The sequence below is a fragment of the Salvelinus sp. IW2-2015 genome, linkage group LG27, assembly GCF_002910315.2.
Source record: "Salvelinus sp. IW2-2015 linkage group LG27, ASM291031v2, whole genome shotgun sequence".
Classification (NCBI taxonomy): domain Eukaryota; kingdom Metazoa; phylum Chordata; class Actinopteri; order Salmoniformes; family Salmonidae; genus Salvelinus; species Salvelinus sp. IW2-2015.
Window position 1 is genome coordinate 7,189,293 of NC_036867.1, and position 13,923 is coordinate 7,203,215.

Consider the following 13,923-nt stretch of genomic DNA (forward strand, 5'->3'; position numbering starts at 1 on the left):
TCTTAAAAACCCAATGTATCATAAATAACCATATAGACTGACAAATAAAGCATAGGGTACTTACAGTGATGAGGTCTCCAATGCAGCTAGCACGTCGAGATCTAGTGGAGAAATACATTCCATGAATTCATACATTCTTTTACAGCAGCCTGATCTCAGACTAGACTTAACATAGTAAATGTAAACAGAGTATGATCGGTTACATAAGACAGGTTTCTTAAAGCAAAAACAARAGTAGGGCGAAGTCTAGAAAACCAAATATTGCGTGTTCGAATCACAGACAACTGTAGCAACTTTAACTACATRGCATGTTAGCTAATCCCTCCCCTAACTATAGCTCCCTAGCTAACTTAGCCAAAACAAACTGGAATTCGTAACATATTAAATGAAATGGATGAACATCTACCAAATTAATACACACCATATTGGAGTGTCCCGGATGTACAATTACTATGTTACCTCTACCCCAGAGTCAAGGTTGTTTAAAAGGACATGTCGGGATTTTGGCACTGGGGCCCTTCATCTACTTCCTCAGAGTCAGATGAACTTGTGGATACCATTTTTATGTACAGTTGAAGTCTGAGGTTTACATACACCTTAGCCAAATATATTTAAACTCAGTTTCACAATTCCTGACATTTAATCCGAGTAGAAATTCCCTGTCTTAGGTCAGTTAGGTTCACCACTTTATTTTAAGAATATGAAATGTCAGAATAATAGTAGAGAGAATGATTTCTTTCTTTCATCACATTCTCAGTGGGTCAGAAGTTTACATGCACTCAATTAGTATTTGGTAGCATTGCCTTTAAATTGTTTAACTTCGGGTAGCCTTCCACAAACTTCCACAAGCTTCCCACGATAAGTTGGTGGAATTTTGGCCCATTCCTCCTGACAGAGCTTGTGTAACTGAGTCAGGTCTGTAGGCCTCCTTGCTCGCACATGCTTTTTCAGTTCTGCCCACACATTTTCTATGGGATTGAGGTCAGGGCTTTGTGATGGCCACTCCAATACCTTGACTTTGTTGTCCTTAAGCCATTCTGTCACAACTTTGGAAGTATGCTAGGGGTCATTGTTCATTCGGAAGACCCATTTGCGACCAAGCTTTAACTTCCTGACTGMTGTCTTGAGATGTTGCTTCAATATATCCACATAATTTTCCTACCTCATGATGCCATCTATTTTGTGACGTGCACCAGTCCCTCCTGCAGCAAAGCACCCCCACAACATGATGCTGCCACCCCCGTGCTTCACGGTTGGGATGGTGTTCTTCGGCTTGCAAGCTTCTCCCTTTTTCCTCCAAACGTAACGAAGGTCATTATGTCCAAACAGTTATATTTTTGCTTCATCAGACCAGAGGACATTTCTCCAAAAAGTACAATCTTTGTCCCCATGTGCAGTTGCAAACCGTAGTCTGKCTTTTTTTAATGGTGGTTTTGGAACACTGGCTTCTTGCTTGCTGAGCGGCCTTTCAGGTTATGTCGTTATAGGAATCGTTTTACTGTGGATAGAAATACTTTTGTACATGTTTCCTCCAGCATCTCCAGAAGGTCCTTTGCTGTTGTTCTGGGATTGAGTTGCACTTTTCGCACCAAAGTACGTTCATTTCTAGGAGACAGAACTCGTCTCCTTCCTGAGTGGTATGACGGCTGCGTGGTCCCATGGTGTTTATACGTGTGTACTATTGTTTGTACAGATGAACGTGGTACCTTCAGGCATTTGGAAATTGCTCCCAAGGATRAACCAGACTTGTGGAGGTCTACAATTGTTTTTTGAGGTCTCGGCTGATTTCTTTTGATTTTCCCATGATGTCAAGCAAAGAGGCACTGAGTTTGAAGGAAGGTCTTGAAATACATCCACAGGTACACCTCCAATTGACTCAAATGATGTCAATTAGCCTATCAGAAGCTTCTAAAGCCATGACACCACTTGTGTCATGCACAAGGTAGATGTCCTAACCGACTTGCCAAAACTATAGTTTGTTAACAAGAAATTTGTGGAGAGGATTAAAAACAAGTTTTAATGACTCCAACCTAAGTGCATGTAAACTTCCGACTTCAATTGTATCTACGTACAGTATGAAGGAAGTTCGAGGTAGTTTTGCGAGCCAATGCTAACTATTGACTGGAAGTGTATGGGTATAAGTTAACAAATATTGCCAAAATCCCAAAGCATCCCTTTAATGTGGAAATTAATATAGCATAGCCTATGTGATCTGGTCTGATACATCAGTCTATGAGATTAAAGAACTGAACATATCTGATTGCAAGGGTTCCATGACATGTTGTATCGATGTCTGGTCATCTGAACGTACACTTTGCTGTGGGAAAGGGAAGAATATGGCATAGCCTACTTTCATAACTTAATGGGCTTCTCATGCTCGTAAATTTATTGGTAAAGCATTGTCCTCATAATTCAACTGTCATGTTAGGGGTTACCAGTAGTCGTTTGCTTTCAAAGACCCTCTTGGCAGCGTCCAGGATGTCATGCTTGGAATCGAAGATGATCTGGACCATCTTTCCCTTGGTCATGCGATAGGTGAGGGGGTTGGACAGGTGAACAGTCAGAATGGTCTGATTATCACAGTCTGGAGGGAGAATCATGGTAAACAATATAAAATGCAGCTCGTTACTTCTCAAATAAAGGAAAAGCCCCATATCCTCATTTCAGCATCAAACTGAAGGGCTAATGATGCAAGAGGAATTCTCCACTCACCACACACACTGAACCTAAAGACGTCTGCTCTTAGCAAATGGATTGATTCCCACAGTGAACCCTGTAGCGCCAGACGACATGGCAGAGGGGGAAAACACATTTAAAAACCTCACTTAGGACATTGTAAATCTAGGAGCGACCCATTAAAGTAAACACTACTGACATTCATTTATCGCTGACGTACACTGGTGTGTGTGGTCTGGTCAGTCTCACCTCGGGGTTGTTGACAAAGAGGCTGATACAGGACGTTCCTAGGTTGAAGTCCACCCAGAAATGTTCCAGTTTCTCATCCTCTGGCATGAACAGCTGAAGACAAAGACATTCATTTGTAAGTGTTACACACCATTGCCTGAGGGGAATATCAGACCCAATTGGAGGTACCCATGCATGACATGAGACACAGTTAGCTTTAAATAAGACATTTGTAACTGCCACACATTTATCTTTATATTATCTGTAGTGTCATCCATGTCCCCTTATGACTTTGGAGCAGTGATCCTGGGACTACTGCTGGTCTTACCTCAGTGGTGTCAAGAAACACACAGATGCAGGGGAACGTGAACACCCTATGAGAAACAAGCCATTATCTTACCATGTGAAACTTGTGTTTGATGCAATTTATTCTTTACAGAATAATATTTTTTTATTTAAATAATATGAAATGAGAATAATGAGGTGGGTGTTTGAAATGTAGAGAAAAATAGTGTGGACTCCCCTTCTTTCATCTCCAAAATAGCTGTTCAAGTCATTGAGAAAAGTTCTGCAGTCCTATTTTTCAACAGAGAAAAAAAATTAAGGCTAGTCTTTGACAGTTAAGACATGCATGTTTTACCCCAAATAACAGTCCTCTTTGAATACCACTATCAACATTTGAATTATTTATGGGGGAGGTTAGAACTCAGACTTAGAGAAACTTACTATCTCAAATTCTGTATCGTTTATTGCGTTGAAGCCCTCTGCAAAAACTGGGTTGGCAAACCACTTGTTGGTCAGCTCTTTCCTCGACCTCTTTATGGTCATTCGACAGAGTGCTTCTGATAGGGCCACCTGCATCTCATAGTCTGAACAAAACCACGACCCAAGTCAGTCACAGACAACTATGCATTTTTCATACAGTGAATTGCATGCCATAAAAAAACTGAAAAGTGTCACTCACCGCCCACATTGAGAATTACTTTTGCAAATTTTTCACTGGAGGAAAAAAAAACGTCAAACTGCATTAAAATTCTGAGGATGTGCAAGTGATGTCATGACTGTATTGGTAAATGCCGACGTGAAAAAAATGAGGGAGATGAAACCGGTGATCTGCATCGATACAAGGTTGGAGAATATAGATCCTTAGTCAATGTGGTAATTGGGACATAATTCACTGGGTCGTGTTAATTGGTGCATGCAATGTAAAACATTTGACTGTTTTGCAACGGTAAAAGAAATAGAGCATTTCATATGGGGGAATTCCATGTAGTCACTCCCTGTTTCAGGCCGTGTTCTTCCGCTTGGTGCCTGATGAACACGATCTTGAGAAAGAAAATAAAAGTGCAGTGTAGACTAAAACTATCCACTAGGGGGCAATGCATTCTCAGACAACCAATTCAATGTTGGAAAGGCCTCTCCATGTTCTCGTATTTACAGGAATCTGTCATGACTGAAAGCTTACAGGAGTAGACAATGGTCTTTGGACATGCTCAGTTTCCTCCTCTCTTCTTTTGTGGTATTGTCGAGGATCGAGTTAATCGTCCTTATAGCCTGAATGGATAGAAAGAAAACAGTGAAGAACAATGTAACATCCAATAGAATTGCAGGATGTTAATGTTTAGAAAAAAATATATCCCGTTCTTTAGTAACGTTTTTCCTGCTTTTCTATTAGACAACCTCCCTTTTTAGTGAACAAAATGTATTTCTTCATAACCTTCTGAACCAACAACATCGCTCTCAATGACTGTACAGCCTTACCTCTAATCTCAGACTAAACGTGACGTCTGGGTCAGTCCCAATCACTCCAACATGCAGCAGGAAGACGCTGGTGAGCTGACCTCTGTCTTTCCCCCCAAAACAAACAGCATTACTGTAGCTACCAGCATAAAACAAAGCAACATGGMAATTGTGGAATGATCAAAATTAGAGAAAAAGCTCACCTTCAATAGAAGGAGGCAAACGCTGAAAAATGAGGTGAAAACATTTGTATTTAGTTGGCGGATGCAGTGAATAACATTGGAAATGTATTCTAAATCGACCCTAGACCAGGGCTCTCCAACTGTTCTTTTAGAGCTGCCCTCCTGTAGGTTTTCCTGTAACTAACCTAATTCAGGTTATCAGCTAATTATTAGAATCAAGTGTGCTAGATAAGGGTTGGAGCAAAAACCTACATGACTGTAGCGCTCCAGGAACAGGGTTAGAGAGCTCTGCCCTAGACACTTCKGTAGATCTGAAATGATTTGATAAGGATAACGTCGCAAAATTCCTGTAACTTTWMCAAAATTCACGGATTTCCTGCTTATTCCCTCCTGATTCCAGGAGTCTTCAAACCAGGATTTCTGGACAACCTGTTGAGAAAGTTTGTGGAATTTTGCAAACCTAGATAGGAAAGCAACATGGCAAACAACTCACCCAGCCTATCATAAGGCAAAGTGAAGTAATTAACATATTGTTAAGACATCCAATATTTTCAGATCTACATGAGTGKGTAGGGGTTGATTTAAAATTTGGCCAACTCACACCTTACCAGGAAAAAATCAAAAAAGGTCTCAATAAGGCTGGGCAGGTCCTTCACGCCTTTGTATTCGTCCATTTTCAGAAAGTCTGCAGCTCTTTCAAACCACGTCAACATGTGGAAATGAACAAACAGTCAAATAGACCCATCAGAACCCGATAGATTACATTTGAATGTTAAACACATCTTTGGAGATTTAAAAAAAAAAAAAAAATCTTGGTAAGATACTTATCTTGTAAACGAGACCTTGCCTGGCCAGGCTGTTAAAGCAGTCTTCATCACACTGGCATACATCTTCAATTGCTCTCAAAAGCAAAGTGACACTTTTGAACACACTTCTGTCAAGTTCCTGCAATCCACAGAGGAGAACGGGGAAGAGAATTTTGTTAGAATTGTGAACACTGTTCAGCACATTTATTGTGGAACCAATATGCTTTGGTAAGGTTTTACTGATCAATGTTTTTTTTTTAATAGGCTACTTCAAGCAGGAATTTCATACCCACAAAGGGTTAAATGTAATTTGATGAATGTGGATGTGAGAAAATAGGCTACCTTGTTAGCGACTTTGTTCAATCTGTTAACCAACGACTTGGAGGCTTTCTCCCTCAGAAGTGCTGCTGTGATGGCTCCAACATTATTGCTGACGAAAGCATCCTCCAAAATTATTTCGAACTGATAGAAAATGTGAAAAATACGCATAGTTTTGAGATAGGCCTATAGTTAGCGTTTACACCGCTGGTCTCTTCAATGGGGTCCTATTCACTAACATAAGCAAATCTAAATACATTTCCATAATTTACCATGTTTTACGATAATATTGCCGTTTTTTTAGGCAGCTAGGCAATAATTCACGAAGAAACGATTGCATATAATTGTTAARAAATTAACAAACTTACGTTCATAATTAGCGGTGTGCGAGCGCAGCTATAGGAWCAATTTTGCCACAGGTGAATCTAATTAGTGAACTATCGCTAGAAAAGACGCACATGAAGGACCATGATCTGTCCAAATAAATACATGTTGTAATCTCCTTCCTTTTCGTTACGGGTAATTCAAACTTAACTCAGTGAAACTGTGAAAGTTTTCTTGATAACAGCAATCTGAATCCATTATTGTGTTTGAAAGTATTTTTTGGGCGGAAAAACATTAGTTTTTTGTGTGTGTGAAGCCATTCGATCTTATTTGCATAATGAGGATACATAATGACCAAAGAAACATCTAAAGTTGTGCATAACATTGGAATTTTTATAAATTAAAATGGGACTTTCACAGTTAGTGGTAAAAATCCCCAATAAAAACAACCGTTCTATCGGATCTTTCAGCAATGTGACGGAGTTGAAGTTAGACAAAAATCTGACTGTTTGTCTTACTGAGTTGACAAATTAAAATGTTCTACTTCATTCAAGTGGTATACACAGTAGCAATTTTGTTTTTCCTCAGTTGCTGTATGACTTTAAAACCGAATTAAATGWAACATATTTGAGCCAAAATGCATATGCTAGTTTAACCTATCAGTCAGAYGTTGCTGACAGTTTATGGTTGTGACCTTGGTGATTACAATATTGTTTGTTTAAATCTATCAACAGTAGAGAACTTTACAGAGTGGTCTTGTTGCACTACATGTAACAAGGACATGAATAAGGGGTCCTTATGTTATAGCTGACCCTACTCATTACTGTTTAATTTTGGACAAATCTGACAGTTGACCAAATCTCCAGACACAWATTATAGGAATCACAGTTTTGAGAGAAATATTCCTTAGTCACTATTGCAAGAAACTACATAAGATCCTTTTCCAGTTAATATCCATTATGGCCAGTTAATTTTTTTATTGTAAACACTTTTTTGGAGAGTTTGAGGGGCGGGGGCTTACCTCTGGGGCRACCCCAAACAAACGATTAAATAAATAGGCTAAATAAATATATATATATAATATATATTTTGTTATATGTTTGGGTTGGATGGGGGTGCTACGCCAGTGGTTATATTTAGGTATTCTGGTCATTCGCTCAATGAATAGCCTAATGTACAGCAATAGATTTTAATTTCACATGAAGGAGAATAATAATCGGAAAAAGTACATTTAACCGTATACAGTAGCCTATGTTTTGATCAGCCTCAAGTTGTAACAGTGCCAATTTGGCGGATGGAAACATGCAAACAAACCCCTGACATGCTTCAGATGTGTATTATACTCTGCCAAATGCTGTCGGGAAAAGATCCAAATTCTGATTCCCGAATAAAATAAAAGTGAACAACATTCTACAATTAAACAATAGGTAAAGACATGGGTGTAGCCTACAAAAATCTCTAAAACATGACATTCGTTAACAATGCCGAATGATTGATGCTTTGTTTATTGTTAATGTGCAGCCCCAGCTGTTTTGATGTTTACACGTCAGTGTGGCTTTAGGTTTACATACAACAACTCTTAATGATCTCAGATAGATCACTTGTTGACACCTGTCAATGTAGGCTACTTGTGTAACCGTTGAATGTTGCTATTTCACATTCAGATTATTCACATATATTTTTGCTTATTTATGAGTTTAGAGGACTCGTTAATCCTAACCAACAGGTTTGAAATTTACAACAGATMATTTTCCTGTCAGAACTGCAAGCATCATCGAAAAAAAAATCAGATAGACACACAGAAACAGCCCAGGCCATTTCCCATCGTTTGTGGGCGGCCTCGGGTAATGTCATGACGTCTGTGTGTATTCAAGATCAACATAGAGACACGGCATACTAGCCTAATAGTTTTTGATGTTTCAGGCATACACAGTGCTAGAAAGAAACGTTCGGGGAAACGGACATGCAGTAAGTGGAGGTCAGTGCCACGGATCAGGTGAACTGAAAGTGCACAGCGCTCAGCCTCAACAGAGCTGAGGCTAGACATATTTCCTAGTCCTGCCTCCTCCTTTACATAGACGAGACAGCCCTTACCTACAGTCATTCACCTTGCTATTCCGGTGGCATCGCGTGACACACTCCCCAGGACACAAGGGAATTTTGGATTAACACCGAGAAAAGACAGAGGAAGTCGGATGAAGATCATGTACTTCTGGACATATATTCTCTAATTATTTTTCCTTTTTAGCGTTGTCTGTCATATGCTTTATTTTTGACAAAGAAAGTGATTTCGTAAGGTGCGCGGCTACGGGACGGTACCTGTATTGGTGGGTCCTGCTATGAGTCAAGTTCAAAACCGTAAAATTGTGAGATTCTAACAAGATGTCAAAGTCCTCGGATCAGTTTGAAGACCCCGACTGTGTTTCTTCCTTTGGTATGAAGTTAACGTGGGATATCAACGACCCAAAACTGCCTCAGGTATGTCAAAATCTCTCATATGACAGTTTACGCTATGCGTTAGACTATAGGCTATTCAATGATAGATATTTACATTTCCAAAGTATATATCACTTGATACTCTATTAAATCAAAATATGTCAAGGTTGAATCGAAATAAATCATTGTTTCAATTTGTAGCCTAAAGATATACAAAGTTCAGGATAAATTAGTTTGCACTCAGATTATCATGATTTGCCTAATATGCTTCTACAACTCAGCTATCAGATATTTATTTGCGCTTTGTGGCCATATCTTCGGGTCTCTCCACAATCAAAACGTATTGCAGCAAGCCAGGTATATTCTAATCATTGGCCTGTACCTTTCGTGTGTAGCCTTATTATCCATTTAGAAAGCACTTTAAAGTAAGGAATGTATATTTCCCCCTAATTCTGACAGGACATAAAGCAGTTTGACGCTTTTCAAGAGTGGACGGATGGTTATGTGCGTTACATCTACAATGGCGAGGACAAGAACGCACAGCGCCACCTGAGCGGATGGGCTATGCGGAACACCAACAACCACAACTGTCAGATTCTCAAGAAGTCCTGCCTCGGTGTAGTAGTCTGTGGCCGAAACTGCACGCTGGCTGACGGAAGCAAACTCCAGCTCCGACCGGCTATCTGCGACAAAGCACGACAAAAACAACAAAGTGAGTAAATGCATTATGCACAGCTGTCATGCATATGGTGTACACCTGGCGACCCGTCTCCTCGGAAAAACGAGGAAGACATTAAAACACTTGTTGATGTTGAATCAAATAATTGCCTATTGTCTAAAACACTAATTATTTTCAAAGCTTAATGAGCTCAGTTAAATTATTCATAATGATAGCCTACTTATTGGGCCTGTTGATATTGTCGACTGTTTTTGAGAATGGCCTATAATTCCACTCACTCTGTAAAGAGATTAAACTATTAAAAACTTAACACCTGGTAACACTTGACATCTGACTCATTCATTCACATCGTCATGACCTTGATACACTATAGAAATGTGACACTTGGTGCTTCAATAAAATAAACTCAATAACGCTTTATATACAGAACACCTACTTATTAAACAACTTCAGATATTGTTGGTCTGACTGAAAAAAAAGGTCTAATTAAAAATAATACCCCTCATAGTAAATATGTATTTTTTTTTTATTGTAAAAAATGTATTCATCCGTATTCACTTTCAACCACTCTCCACATAATAGACTATTCTTCTCCTCACAACCATAACAGTATAATATTTCTGAAATAAACTTACAATACTTGAATACAAAAATCACTTCTATACTATTAGCCAACATGGCTTTGTTTAAAACTGTGTGGTTGTGTGTATTGGTGGTTGTTCTCCAGAGAAGCTGTGCCCCAGTTGTAACTCTGCCCTGGAGCTGATGCCATGCAGAGGACACAGTGGCTATCCCGTCACCAACTTCTGGAGAATAGATGGAAAAGCTATATTCTTCCAGGTTTGTGGGCTCATATTCTGAATTGAGAGGTAACACGTTTGTAGGTCTCTCTATTAACCGTTTTTAAGCATTGTTTAATAGTCTGTCACCATTAATAAACTGTTTGATAATCATTGTATATCAATTGTTCATACAATACAATTGTTCATACAATAATGTACAGTACTGTAATGTATTGTACAGTACAGCAGATCTTATACATGCATTTACTTAACTATGTATGTTTATTAGCCGTTTATAAGCAGACCTATAAGTATTGTAAACTTAAGTGTTGAGTTTTTAGTATTTCTATTTTGTGATATTAGGCAATAAATAATAATTAACATGCCTTCATGGATTTGTTGTTTTATTAGTGAAATGTAAAGATATGAGTTAATTAAAGTAAAAATCAATAAACAAACCATTTTTAGTTATGAGCTTCTGTGCAAAACCTTCCCACACAAATATTACAATTTATTTAGTTATTAAGAGTAATCCTAAATGTAACCAAAGATGTTTCTAATTTCAAGAAAGTAACATCCTAGTATGTATTGATGTGATTGCAGGCGAAGGGGGTCCATGACCACCCCAGACCAGAGAGTAAGTCTGAGACAGAGGTCCGGAGGAGTGCAGTGAAGAGGAGGATGTCCTCTCCACACTTTTCTCAGAAGAGGAGGCTGATGGAGCCAGATGTAAGAAACTTTGCCCTCAATAGTCATATCTATACTGAACAAAAATACAAACGCAACATGCAACAGTTCATATGAGGAAATCAGTCAATTGAAATAAATTCCATAGGCCCTAATCTATGGATTTCATGACTGGGAATACAGATATGCATCTGTTGGTCACAGATATCTTTTAAAAAATGGGCCTCACAATGGGCCTCAGAATCTCTTCGCAGTATTTTTGTGCATTCAAATTGCCATCGATAAAATAAAATTGTGTACTTTGTCCGTAGCTTATGCATGCCCATAACATTACCCCACTGCCACCATGGGGCACTCTGGTCACATCAGCAAACCGCTTGCCCACACGACGCCATACACGTGGTCTGCGGTTATGAGGCCGGTTAGACGTACTGTCAAATTCTCTAAAACAACATTGGATGCGGCTTATGGTAGAAAATTGAACATTCAATTATCTGGCAACGGCTCTGGTGGACATTCCTGCAGTCAGCATGCCAATTGCACACTCCCTCCACTTTAGACATCTGTGGCATTGTGTTGTGTGACAAAACTGCACTTTTTAGTGGCCTTTTATTGTCCCCAGCACAAGGTATACCTGTGTAATGATCATGCTGTTTAATCAGCTTCTTGATTTGCCACACCTGTCAGATGGATGGATTATTTTGGCAAAGGAGAAATGCTCCCTAACAGGGATTTAAACAAATTTGTGCACAACATTTGAGAGAAAAAAGCTTTTTGAGGGTATGGAACATTTCTGGGATCTTTTGTTTCAGCTCATGAAACATGGGACCAACACTTTACATGTTGCGTTTATATTTTTGTTCAAGTGTACTTTGAATATTTACCTGCTCAGCCAGAGGTGGATGGTTCCTTTCAACATGTTTTCCTTGCCACTGTTGCCTTTGCTTTCTCGTTGTGGTTGTTTAGTTTGGTTTGCAGAAACAGTAAGCACTTTGTGACCTGTACTTCGTATACTGTAAAATCCTTTCTTTGCACATACAATGTGATTGAAAAGTAAAAAACTCAAACTACCCACATACCATTTATTAAATTGGTAGATGCAGTGGACTGTCTTTGCCTAGCCAATCACTAATATGTACTAAATATTCTTCAGACCGGGAGATACCACGACCTGGGTGCTCCTTTCCCCAACCTGCACCAGCTGTCCTGCATGGAGGGCCCGGACCGCTTTAGCATCATCGCTGAGTCCAACTTCCCCATCCAGACCCAGCACTACCCTCCCTTCCAAAACCCTGAGCCCTACAAGTTTGCCTACGATTCCCACGCCAACATGGGTGAGGCCCCATCCACACTCCAGAAGCAGGCCAACCACCGTCTGTACATGCCCCGGCCTCCGTGTGGCTACGACTTTGCCGTGCCGAGCTATTTAGGCTCGGGCTCCTACACAGCCCTCTATAAGGACCCCAGTAGCCCCCAGACGGAGACCCCTGAGCCCAGCAAAGTGAGCTCGGGCCTGGGTACCAGCACTGCCACACCCCACACCACCGGGGTCCTTTCGGGCCACGACCGCAACAACTACGACACGACCAGCAAGCACCACGGCTGGAAACAGATCTTGGGCAAGGGGACGTACAGCGAGCGGGGCGAGTACGGACAGTTTCCTGGCAACACCAACCACCACTACTACAACAGTGAGTACCCGTGCAGATACCCTGGCCCAGCGCCAGCCACGCCCGCTGCCCTGCAGACCATCATCACCACCACCACCAAAGTGTCCTACCAGCCCTGCCCCAAGTCCTCCGTGGTCAAGTACGGCGACAACATCTACGACGTCAAGGGCCTGCCCAGCTGCAGCTCCCTGCTCGAGGACACCTCGCCCACCTCTTACTCCGATCTCAAGATTCCTGAAGATTCTGGGGTCATCAAGTCTGCGCTGTCGTACCAGCCGGAAACCCTGCCAGCTAAAATCGAGAGGGCTGAGAACTTTGACACTTACCGTTACGGCAACTACGCGTCCAACAGCTATCCCGACAGGGTTTCTCATCCATTTAGATACGACGGAGGGGACTACTGATCAAAGAGGAAGCCACCAAAACAAAGACTGTGATTTGATAGTTATGCAAATGATCAGAAAGAACGCTTGGAACAGACTTTCTGCCACCTTTTATCAGGTTTGTAAAGCTCTATTGTTATTTATATATTTGAGGTGTTGGATTGCATTTGGACTGCTAGTGATGACGCTACATTGAGTCTAGACTCTTCAAGGATGTTCCCAACATTTCCCCATTTAATGCATAAGAAAAAGCCACAAAGTAGTTATTATTGCCTTTGGATTTTTTTTAAAAATCGGATTATTGTGTTTGTAGAATATGAATAATATGTATTCTTAAGGTATTTTGTCTGTTACAATATCACATCATATTCCTATGGCACTGAAATAAATGTTCTATAGACTGGGAATGGCCAACAAAGTATATTGAAAATGCTTGTGGTACAGTGCAACTGTAAATGCAGTCTTCAACTGTACAGTTTGTGAACATTGTTATGTGACATAAAAATTCAATGAGCTCCTACCATAGATTTGACACATTCTGATGCTGTGGTTATGGATGTTGCCTTTTTTTGGTCAAATTCACTTCATTCACTTCCAGCCCTTTGCAAGACCTTGCAGTTTAAACAAAGTAATTACACTGTTATCGACTGTCTTAAAATACTGGGGGGTGAGGAACATAAGTCAAAAACATAAGCTCATTGCCACCCCCCACACACACACTCACTCACTCACTCAGAAAAGGATGTGCTCGTGTCAAAAGGGATGAAGTTGGGCAATTAATCGTCAGGTTTGTCATCGGGTCGCTTTCAATCTTGTGGTTCAGAGGCGCCCTGACAAGTATTTCCCTCCACTCTGGGGTAGAGACGAGAGAAAGATAGAGGGAGAAGAGATGAGTCTTTCTCCCCTCCTTCCAGAATGCCGGTAATACCTGACGCTGACAGTATCTCTCCTCGCGGCCGGTTCAGCAGGGAAGCGGCGCCGATTCATTTCGAAGCTCAACACTCTGACTCCG

General features: G+C 40.5%; 2 protein-coding genes across 2 annotated transcripts in view; one reads left to right on the forward strand and one right to left on the reverse strand.

The window, feature by feature from the left end:
• Window positions 1-6,413, reverse strand: part of sycp2l (synaptonemal complex protein 2-like) — a 34,776-nt gene extending 28,363 nt beyond the window's left edge. The window contains exons 1-16 of the mRNA XM_070435673.1: window positions 6,319-6,413; window positions 5,975-6,094; window positions 5,654-5,771; window positions 5,435-5,547; window positions 4,848-4,869; window positions 4,666-4,751; window positions 4,370-4,458; window positions 3,869-3,903; window positions 3,631-3,773; window positions 3,426-3,480; window positions 3,233-3,276; window positions 2,926-3,018; window positions 2,713-2,773; window positions 2,436-2,584; window positions 2,257-2,317; window positions 65-104 (exon numbers count right to left, since the gene is read on the reverse strand). Of these exons, the coding sequence (XP_070291774.1) occupies window positions 65-104; window positions 2,257-2,317; window positions 2,436-2,584; window positions 2,713-2,773; window positions 2,926-3,018; window positions 3,233-3,276; window positions 3,426-3,480; window positions 3,631-3,773; window positions 3,869-3,903; window positions 4,370-4,458; window positions 4,666-4,751; window positions 4,848-4,869; window positions 5,435-5,547; window positions 5,654-5,771; window positions 5,975-6,094; window positions 6,319-6,324 (1,235 nt within the window). The 5' untranslated portion in view covers window positions 6,325-6,413. The remainder of the gene's footprint in view (window positions 1-64; window positions 105-2,256; window positions 2,318-2,435; window positions 2,585-2,712; window positions 2,774-2,925; window positions 3,019-3,232; window positions 3,277-3,425; window positions 3,481-3,630; window positions 3,774-3,868; window positions 3,904-4,369; window positions 4,459-4,665; window positions 4,752-4,847; window positions 4,870-5,434; window positions 5,548-5,653; window positions 5,772-5,974; window positions 6,095-6,318) is intronic.
• Window positions 6,414-8,206: 1,793 nt separating this feature from the next.
• On the forward strand, window positions 8,207-13,436 carry gcm2 (glial cells missing transcription factor 2). Its single transcript, XM_023973402.2, has 5 exons — window positions 8,207-8,752; window positions 9,170-9,422; window positions 10,117-10,229; window positions 10,775-10,900; window positions 12,012-13,436. Exons 1-5 carry the CDS (start codon window positions 8,657-8,659, stop codon window positions 12,930-12,932), a joined length of 1,509 nt encoding a protein of 502 aa, XP_023829170.1. The 5' UTR covers window positions 8,207-8,656; the 3' UTR covers window positions 12,933-13,436.
• The last annotated feature ends 487 nt before the right edge of the window (window positions 13,437-13,923 follow it).

Coding starts and splice junctions, on each gene's coding strand:
- gcm2 (XM_023973402.2), top strand. CDS start 8,657: ATGTCAAAGTCCTCGGATCAGTTTGAAGACCCCGACTGTGTTTCTTCC. Junction 8,753..9,169: donor ACGACCCAAAACTGCCTCAG/GTATGTCAAAAT, acceptor TAATTCTGACAG/GACATAAAGCAGTTTGACGC. Junction 9,423..10,116: donor AGCACGACAAAAACAACAAA/GTGAGTAAATGC, acceptor GTTGTTCTCCAG/AGAAGCTGTGCCCCAGTTGT.